Source organism: Pseudophryne corroboree, chromosome 6 (assembly GCF_028390025.1).
Source record: "Pseudophryne corroboree isolate aPseCor3 chromosome 6, aPseCor3.hap2, whole genome shotgun sequence".
Lineage (NCBI taxonomy): Eukaryota > Metazoa > Chordata > Amphibia > Anura > Myobatrachidae > Pseudophryne > Pseudophryne corroboree.
The window spans coordinates 34631175-34641600 of record NC_086449.1 but is presented as its reverse complement, the minus strand read 5'-3'; the positions used below and the strand labels follow the sequence as shown (position 1 = coordinate 34641600).

Here is a 10426-nt window from a genome sequence, read left to right as displayed (position 1 = left end):
GGCCGTGGTGTACTTTTGCTACTGGTGGCCAGGGCCGGTGCTAGGGTGTTCGGCGCCCCCCTGCAAACTATGAATTTTGCGCCCTCCCATATTCCTTTGTTGTGCATCGGGAAAAGTGGTGTGGTCTCACAACTAAGGGGCATGGCCACACAATAGTACCCCCATTTAAAATTACGCCACAATGTAGCACAATCTTATTCATCTTATACGTAATGCCCCACCCGTAGTAGTAGCGTCCTTATACGTAATGCCCCACCCGTAGTAGTAGCGTCCATATACGTAATGCCCCCCCAATAGTAGTAGTGTCCTTATACATAATGCCCCCCAGTAGTAGTAGCAGTTATATGTAATGCTCCCCAACAGTAATAGTAGCGTCCTTATACATAATGCCCCCCCAGTAGTAGTAGCATCCTTATACATAATGCCCCCCCAGTAGTAGTAGCATCCTTATACATAATGCCCCCCCAGTAGTAGTAGCGTCCTAATACATAATGCCCCCCCAATAGTAGTAGTGTCCTTATACATAATGCCCCCCCAGTAGTAGTAGCAGTTATATGTAATGCCCCACAACAGTAATAGTAGCGTCCTTATACGTAATGCCACCCCTTTAGTAGTAGCATCCTTATACATAATGTGCCCCCAGTAGTAGTACCGTCCTTATACATAATGCCCCCCCAGTAGTAGTAGCATCCTTACATGTAATGCCCTCCCAGTAGTAGTAGCACCGTCCTTATACATAATGCCCCCCAGAAGTAATAGAGTCCTTATACATAATGCCCCCCCCAGTAGTAGCGTCCTTATATGTAATGCCCCCCAGTATTAGTAGCCTCCTTATACGTAATGTCCCCCTATAGTAGTAGCGTCCTTATACGTAATGCCCCCCCATAGTAGTAGCGTCCTTATACGTAATGCCCCCCCATAGTAGTAGCGTCCTTATACGTAATGCCCCCCCTATAGTAGTAGCGTCCTTATACGTAATGCCCCTCCATAGTAGTAGCGTCCTTATACGTAATGCCCCCCTATAGTAGTAGCGTCCTTATACGTAATGCCCCCCCCCTATAGTAGTAGCGTCCTTATACGTAATGCCCCCCCTATATTAGTAGCGTCCTTGCATGTAATGGCCCCCCCAGCAGTGGCGTCCATAAAGTGCGCACACACAGACATACCTCACACACACACACAATTCACACAATTATACAAACACACACACTCCACCATATACACACACACACACACACACACACACCCCACTATATACACACTCACCCACTATATACACACACACACACACACACACCCCACTATATATACACACACACACACACACACACACACAAACTATATACACACACACTATATACACACACACACTATATACACACACACACACACACACTATATACACACACACACACACACACACACACATTTCTCTCTCACCCTCCACTTACCAAGTCTGGCTGGCCGTCACTGCAATGCTGATTCCACCACTGTTCAGCTGTCTGGTCCCGTGTAGCTCCGCCCCTCTATTCCGTGTAGCTCCACCCCTCGTGCCACCATAGCTCCGCCCCCTTTTCGAGACCCACACAGCCCGCTGTCACAGGTGATTGGGGGGGGGGGGGGGAGGACAGGCACAGCAGCCGGCAGCTAGTGGCCATCCTCACCTCCTATACTGTAAGGTAGGGTCTTGCACCTGACTGCTGCTGGCGCTGGGTATGGAGTAGCTCCCTGCAGCAGATGCAGTTGACTCCGCCCAGCTCTGTGACTCCGCCCAGCGTTACGGGCACAGAGTCACAGATTAAGGCAAATATATATATATATATATATATATATATACACACTGACAATATGCCATCCTGATAAATATGGATTAATTCTCCTTGAATTGTTTGAGATTATAGAAGGAAAATCCTGATTGACTGGCCAGCCATTATACCATTTTTAAATATTGTGGAAATAATAATCACTGCACTATATATTGTATATGCATTCTTTCACATGCTTTATGTGTATTTTTAAACGTGATTAATTTTAAACATTTTTAATTGATAAAAATCCCCCCAAAATTTTTTATTATAATTCATTGAGCCACGCTTCCTTTTTTAATGGATTGATTCCATCTATCAGTTTGGTTCTAGTTTACATTTTGGTATTTTCTACGATTATTTCTTACCATGGACTCTGAGACGTGTTCCAGGACCTTCCTCCAGGATTGTGTCAATCTGATTTCCTTGTCCAGACGCACATCGTTTTATGACAACGCGACAGTAGAGTGTGGTGTTATCTGGAACATTGGACACATTTAAGTGGAGATCGGAGTCACCTACCAGCTGGGTCTTTCCCTTATAATCTGGGTGTATGTAGTCCGGGTCTGGATGAAACACAAAGTGCTCCCGTGGGTTTCCCATCATCCAGTAGACCGCAGAATGTAGAATGACTCTCTTGTTTGGTACAGAAAAGCTGCAGTTGATAATGAGTGGATTATTGAATACAACTTCTGGCGGCTGGCTGATATTTAATGTATTTTCAGGTTCTTAAAAATGAAACATAAGCAGAGTCAATACTGTAGCTCACATATACTGTATATCTAGGACAAGAAATAGTTATACTACGTTTACTTAATATACTGTACCACTGCATTCAGAAATACAATTCTTAGGACATTTACTGATCATTTTTCTGACACATAGCACATGGAGGCAAATCACACTATACTGGTTATTGGGGGTCATTCTGACCTGATCGCACACTGCAGTATATCGCAGCGGTCAGGGGAGTAAGTTTGAACCAGACGCCCGGAGGCGAATTAGACAATGGTGTGCCCCCCCCCCCACCCCCCCATTCACACAGCCTCATATGTGCACACAAAGAGACACATATACACATGCAAAGCCGCATACAAAGACAGCCACATATGCAGAGAGACACATATACACACACACAGCCCCATATACATACATACGCACACACATAGCCCCATATACATACATACGCACACACATAGCCCCATATACATACAAACGCACACACAGCCCCATGTATGCACACTGCCCAAATACGCGCATGCACATAGCACATAGCACCATAGTATAAACACACAGCCCTATATACAGTATATAGAATCTATCCACACAGCCCCATATATATACACACACAAACAGTCCCATACGTACGTATATTATATATATCTATATATATATATATATATATATACACACATACATATATACACACACAGACCCATATATCTATCTATCTATCTATCTATCTATCTATCTATACACACACACAAACACACACAGACCCATATATCACACAGCCCCATATATATATATATATATATATATATATATATATACACACATACACCCCCCCCCCAAAGCCCCATATATACACATACACTACCCCATGTATATACACACACAGACCCATATAGACACACACACAGCCCCAAATACTGTATATACACACACAAAGCTCCATATAGGACACACATAACCTCATGTATATACACACACAGCCCCATACATACACATAGCTCCATATAGGACACACACAACCCTATGTATATACACACACAGTCCCATATAGACACACATACAGCCCCTGTATATACTGTACACACACACACACACACACACAGCTCCATATAGGATACACACACACAACCCTATGTATATACACACACACAGCACATGTCCCTAACACTACAGCCACCGCTGCTGCTCCTCACCAATAGAAGAGGCATCTTCTGGCAGCAGCTCACCATTTCCGTCTTCAAGCTGACCCTCTGAGCCGGAGGTGGGGAGAGAGCTGGCGGGAGACGAGTGAGCAGGGCTGTGAGGAGGCGGGAGCATTGCCTGACACACTGCCGGCAAACCCCTCCTGCCCCTGCTGAAAGTATGGCGTGTGCCGCGCTGCTATACACGGCAGCGTTGATCGGAACGCTCTCCCTCTGCACACGGAGGCTGGAGCTCAGCAGAGGCAATGGAGATGGTCGGGGCCGGGCCAGGTGCCCTCTTCAGAGCTGGAGCCCGGCGGCGACCGACTCCGTTGCCTCCGGAACGTCCGCCACTGGCAGCGGTGCGATACGGTCAGAACTGCGCATGCACCGGCGAATACCAGACGGCCGAAGGCCGTCGGGCCGCTACGATCGCCTCTGCCTGATTGACAGGCAGAGGCGGTCGCTGGGCGGGGTAGGGGGGTGCAGAACGGCGGCGTTTGTCCGCCGTTTCATGGGCGCTGCGGGCCGGGGAGCGATGAGTAGCTCCCGGCCAGCACGCTAAAGCTGCGCCGTACGGGAGCTACTCCTAAAGTGCAAAGGCATCGCCACTGTGCGATGCCTTTGCACTTCTGGGGGGGGGGCGGCACTGACATGCGGGGCGGACTAGCCCTGTGCTGGGCGTCCCCCCCGCATGTCAGTGTGACTGATCGTAGCTGTGCTAAATTTAGCACAGCTATGATAATCTCGGAATGACCCTCATTGTGCGGCAAATCTAAAGGCCATTACTCACTTCTTATTCTCCTTGATCTCTCTGCTGCTTTTGATACTGGTGGTCACTCTCTTGTCATACAAACACTACAGTCCCTTGGTCTCCAGGACACAAGCTCTTTTGTGGTTCTCATCTCATCGTACCTATCTAATCACTCTTTCAGTCTCCTTTTCTCTGAATCCACCTCCTCTTCCCTACCTCTATCAGTCGGAGTACAGCAAGGCTCGGTCTTAGGTCCTCTGCTTTTCTCAATCTACAGTATACCACATTTATTGGGAAAGTAATCAGCCCTTTCGGATTGCAGTATCTTCTGCATGCAGATGATATTTAAATCTGCCTATCCTCCCCTGATTTGTTTTATCTGTATTGGGCCGTGTCACTGAATGCCTTTCTGACATTTCGATACCTCAAATGTAATATTTCCAAAACAGAATTAAATATATTTCCACCGCCAAATAGTAATTACCTGATATCTGTTAGGGTCTCCTGCCCTGTGCTGCCACGTCGTCATGGCAACCGGGAGACAAGTGCTAGTGGAGTAACCTGAGCGCAGCTGATACTCCGGTTCGGGTCTTTTGCTGTGCAGTGGTTATAGGCTCTGTGCACGGCAGGGGATCCGGTGCTGGTTTTTGTGCTCACAGTCTGTGAGGTCTGAGTGGGGCGTGGACAGCACCTGCTTTATAAGGCCTCTTTTCAGGGTAAGCAGATGCTGCTGAATCTTTGTTGGTTAGTCAGTTCATGAAAGTTAGCCAGTACTGTGTAGCTTTGTATTTGTTTGTTGCTTACTGCAAATAGGCCTGGGGATTTGGTATTACACTCTGCCAATCCAGACCTAGCAGTAAGACTGGAGTCAGTCGTTTAGCTTGCTGGGGTTCTGTTACCACTCTGTGAACTTAGCAAGTTTGCGGCTGTATTCTAAGACTTGCCTGTCTAATCCTGTCTCACTGTGCTAGGTGTCAGGGGTCAGTTTAGTGGCAGTAAGCTAAAACCTGTGCACTGCAAGTGAGAAATAGGATTGTGGAGACTCTCCTTGTGTCTATCATTCCATCTCTGACCAAGGAGTTTACTGCCACACCCGTTGGTAACCCTTTAGGGTTTTGCTGTTGCCCTTAGCAACAGCATTTCGGGTTCTCTATGTATTAAAACACAACATCTTGCTTTTTCCATCTGTGCAGTTCTAATACAAAGGAGATACCCAGTTCCTTAGCCTCTGGGCTTCTCTGTTCACTTTGTGTGTATTTTGTTACCCTATTACCTTCTGTGTACGTTATGTCATATTCCCCAGTTTGTCTGTGAGTCCATTTGTTTTGCATAACAGTTCAAACACCAGTACATTCCTGCAGACACTGGAGTGCATAACAGTTCTGACACCAGTACTTTCCTGCAGGCACTGGTGTGCATAACATATTCAGCAGCCTAATACTCCTGTTGAAATTTTGTGGGAATATGGAGCATACCCCTCAAAATACGTTGCAACAGGTGGTCGATCAGGTGCAGGTCCTGACTCGACAATTTAATGATTTGTCCATTAAAATGCCCACCTCCCAGGCTGCTGGTGGAGCTCCCGCAGCAGCAGCACCTGCAGGGGTTAAGGAGCCGAAAGTAAATATCCCGGATCGTTTTTCTGGAGATCGCTCGCAGTTCTTTTGTTTCAAGGAGAGCTGCAAGCTATACTTCCGGCTTAGGCCTCAGTCTTCTGGGTCGGAGATTCAGCGGGTGGGCATAGTGATTTCCTTGCTACAAGGAGACCCACAGGTCTGGGCATATGGGTTGCAGCTTGACTGTCCGTCGCTTAAAAGTGTTGATGCTTTTTTTACGGCACTGGGCATGTTGTATGATGACCCTGACAAGACGGCCTCAGCCGAGGCTCAGATTTCGATCCTTAAGCAAGGGCGAAGGCCAGTTGAGGTTTACTGTACGGAGTTTCGGAGGTTGGCCCATGATACCCAGTGGAATGACCCAGCCCTGAGACACCAGTACCGAAGAGGTCTTTCTAACCAGATAAAGGACCAACTGGTACAATATCCCTTGCCTGATAGCTTGGATCAGCTCATGCAGTTATCCATCCGGGTGGATAGACGGCTGAGAGAGCGTAGGCTTGAAAGGGAGACTGAGATTTCCTTCCTTCCCAAGGGAACCTCAGACTCTGAGGAATTTTCTGAGGAGCCTATGCAGATTGGGGCTACCCGCCTCTCCTCGCGTGAGAAGACGCGGAGGAGACAGCAGGGGTTGTGTTTGTACTGTGGGAATAAAGGTCATGTGGTAGTATCATGCCCAGAAAAGCCGGAAAACTTCAGGGCCTGAGGGTGATGGGAAATATCCTGTCAGGCCAGAAGTCAGAATTTCCCAAGAAGACTTTTATCATTCCGGTGACCTTGAAGATCCTCGGTCAAACTGTCAAGACTGAGGCCTTTGTGGACAGTGGGGCCGACGGGGTTTTTATGGACCGCCAATTCGCCCTGAAACACTCTGTTCCCTTAGTACCCTTGGCATCGGAAATTGAGATTTGTGGGTTAAACGGGGAACCATTATCCCAAGGTAAAATTACCTCTTGCACTAGCAGATTTCTTTGTTTATTGGAGCCACACACTCTGAAAAATTGTCCTTTTATGTGACTGTCTGTACTTTTGCCCCATTGGTGTTGGGGTTACCCTGGTTAAGGGCCCACAATCCTCAATTTGACTGGGTCTCTAGGGAGATTCTTAGTTGGGGTACTGATTGTTTCAGGAGTTGCTTGAGCCTTCCAGTCAGGCTCTCGCAGCTAAGTTTGCCAGGATTGCCAGGGTGTTATGCAGATTTTGCGGACGTGTTCTCCAAAAAAGTTGCAGAGGTACTACCTCCCCATCGCCCCTATGACTGTGCCATTGATTTGTTGCCAAATGCTAAGCTTCCCAAGAGCAGGTTGTACTCCCTGTCACGTCCTGAGACTCAGGCTATGGCAGAGTACATTCAGGAGAACTTGGCTAAGGGATTTATCAGACCTTCACAGTCTCCAGTTGGGTCGGGGTTCTTCTTCGTGGGTAAAAAGGACGGTTCGTTGCGACCCTGCATCGACTTCAGGGAATTGAACCGTATCACGATTAAAAACTCATACCCACTGCCTCTCATTTCGGTCTTGTTTGACCAGCTTCGTACTGCCACCATTTTTTCTAAGATTGACCTACGCGGTGCGTACAATCTAATCCGAATAAGAGAGGGGGATGAATGGAAGACTGCCTTTAATACCCACTCAGGGCATTATGAATATTTGGTGATGCCTTTTGGACTCTGTAATGCCCCGGCAGTCTTCCAGGATTTCATGAATGATGTGCTCAGGGAATATTTGGATAGATTCTTAGTTGTATACTTAGATGACATCCTAATCTTCTCCCATTCCCTGGAGGAACATCGGAAGCATGTACGCTTAGTCCTCCAGAAACTCAGAGACCACCGGCTTGGGGCGAAGCTGGAGAAGTGCGAATTTGAAGTTCAGCAAATCGCATTTCTAGGATATATTATCTCCCCAGAAGGTTTCCAAATGGAGGGTTCCAAGGTACAGGCAGTCCTGGATTGGGTGCAGCCCACTAGTTTGAAGGCGCTTCAGCGTTTCCTGGGCTTTGCGAATTTTTATAGACGATTTATCGCTGGATTTTCGTCTATAGTGGCGCCCTTGGTGGCACTCACTAAGAAAGGGGCGGATGTTGCTCACTGGTCTTGTGAGGCTAAAGCGGCTTTTGCCCGTCTCAAAAGGGCATTTGTTTCGGCCAAGGTGCTGCGACACCCAGATCCAGAGCGTCCTTTTGTGGTGGAGGTGGATGCCTCTGAGATGGGTATTGGGGCAGTGCTTTCTCAGATGGGAGTGTCTGATAATCGCCTTCATCCCTGTGCTTACTTTTCCCGTAAATTTTCGCCTGCCGAGATGAATTATGACGTGGGTAACCGGGAATTGTTGGCTATTAAGGATGCACTCGAGGAGTGGAGACACTGGCTTGAGGGGGCTAAGTTTGTGGTCTCAATTCTCACTGACCATAAGAATCTGGCATATTTAGAGTCAGCGAAGCGTCTCAATGCCAGGCAGGCACGATGGGCTTTGTTTTTTGCTCGCTTTAATTTTTTGATAACATATCGCCCTGGGTCAAAAAACATCAAGGCTGATGCGCTCTCGCGGAGTTTTGCTCCAATCCAGGAGACCACCGAGGAGCCGTTGCCCATTGTTTCCCCATCATGTATTAAAGTGGGCATTACCCAGGACCTCTTATCATTAGTCCTTAGAGCACAGGAGCAGGCTCCTCCAGACCTTCCGGTAGGTCTTTTGTTTGTGCCTCCTAGGTTAAGACAGCGAGTGTTCCTGGAATTCCATGCCAAGAAGTCGGCAGTAGAGATGAGCGGGTTCGGTTTCTCTGAATCCGAACCCGCCAGAACTTCATGTTTTTTTTCACGGGTCCGAGCGACTCGGATCTTCCCGCCTTGCTCGGTTAACCCGAGCGCGCCCGAACGTCATCATGACGCTGTCGGATTCTCGCGAGGCTCGGATTCTATCGCGAGACTCGGATTCTATATAAGGAGCCGCGCGTCGCCGCCATTTTCACACGTGCATTGAGATTGATAGGGAGAGGACGTGGCTGGCGTCCTCTCCGTTTAGAATAGATTAGAGAGACACTTGATTTACTAATTTTGGGGAGCATTAGGAGTACTCAGTACAGTGCAGAGTTTTGCTGATAGTGACCACCAGTTTTATTTATAATCCGTTCTCTGCCTGAAAAAAGCGATACACAGCACACAGTGACTCAGTCACATACCATATCTGTGTGCACTGCTCAGGCTCAGGCCAGTGTGCTGCATCATCTATTATCTATATATAATATTATATATATCTGTCTGACTGCTCAGCTCACACAGCTTATAATTGTGGGGGAGACTGGGGAGCACTACTGCAGTGCCAGTTATAGGTTATAGCAGGAGCCAGGAGTACATAATATATTATATAGTGAGTGACCACCAGACACACAGTGCAGTTTATTTAATATATCCGTTCTCTGCCTGAAAAAAGCGATACACACAGTGACTCAGTCAGTCACATACCATATCTGTGTGCACTGCTCAGGCTCAGGCCAGTGTGCTGCATCATCTATATATATTATATATCTGTCTGACTGCTCAGCTCACACAGCTTATAATTGTGGGGGAGACTGGGGAGCACTACTGCAGTGCCAGTTATAGGTTATAGCAGGAGCCAGGAGTACATAATATTATATTAAAATTAAACAGTGCACACTTTTGCTGCAGGAGTGCCACTGCCAGTGTGACTAGTGACCAGTGACCTGACCACCAGTATATATAATATTAGTAGTATACTATCTCTTTATCAACCAGTCTATATTAGCAGCAGACACAGTACAGTGCGGTAGTTCACGGCTGTGGCTACCTCTGTGTCGGCACTCGGCAGCCCGTCCATAATTGTATATACCACCTAACCGTGGTTTTTTTTTCTTTCTTTATACATACATACTAGTTACGAGTATACTATCTCTTTATCAACCAGTCTATATTAGCAGCAGACACAGTACAGTGCGGTAGTTCACGGCTGTGGCTACCTCTGTGTCGGCACTCGGCAGCCCGTCCATAATTGTATATACCACCTAACCGTGGTTTTTTTTTCTTTCTTTATACATACATACTAGTTACGAGTATACTATCTCTTTATCAACCAGTCTATATATTAGCAGCAGACACAGTACAGTGCGGTAGTTCACGGCTGTGGCTACCTCTGTGTCGGCACTCGGCAGCCCGTCCATAATTGTATATACCACCTAACCGTGGTTTTTTTTTCTTTCTTTATACATACATACTAGTTACGAGTATACTATCTCTTTATCAACCAGTCTATATATTAGCAGCAGACACAGTACAGTGCGGTAGTTCACGGCTGTGGCTACCTCTGTGTCGGCACTCGG

At 47.2% G+C, this 10426-nt stretch overlaps 1 protein-coding gene across 1 annotated transcript in view; it reads right to left on the bottom strand.

Annotated features, from left to right (window-relative positions):
* Positions 1-2066: 2066 nt before the first annotated feature.
* The window catches only part of LOC134934192 (uncharacterized), a 110131-nt gene continuing 101771 nt past the window's right edge, over positions 2067-10426 (bottom strand). The window contains exon 4 of the mRNA XM_063929682.1: positions 2067-2533. Within this exon, the coding sequence (XP_063785752.1) occupies positions 2163-2533 (371 nt within the window). The 3' untranslated portion in view covers positions 2067-2162. The remainder of the gene's footprint in view (positions 2534-10426) is intronic.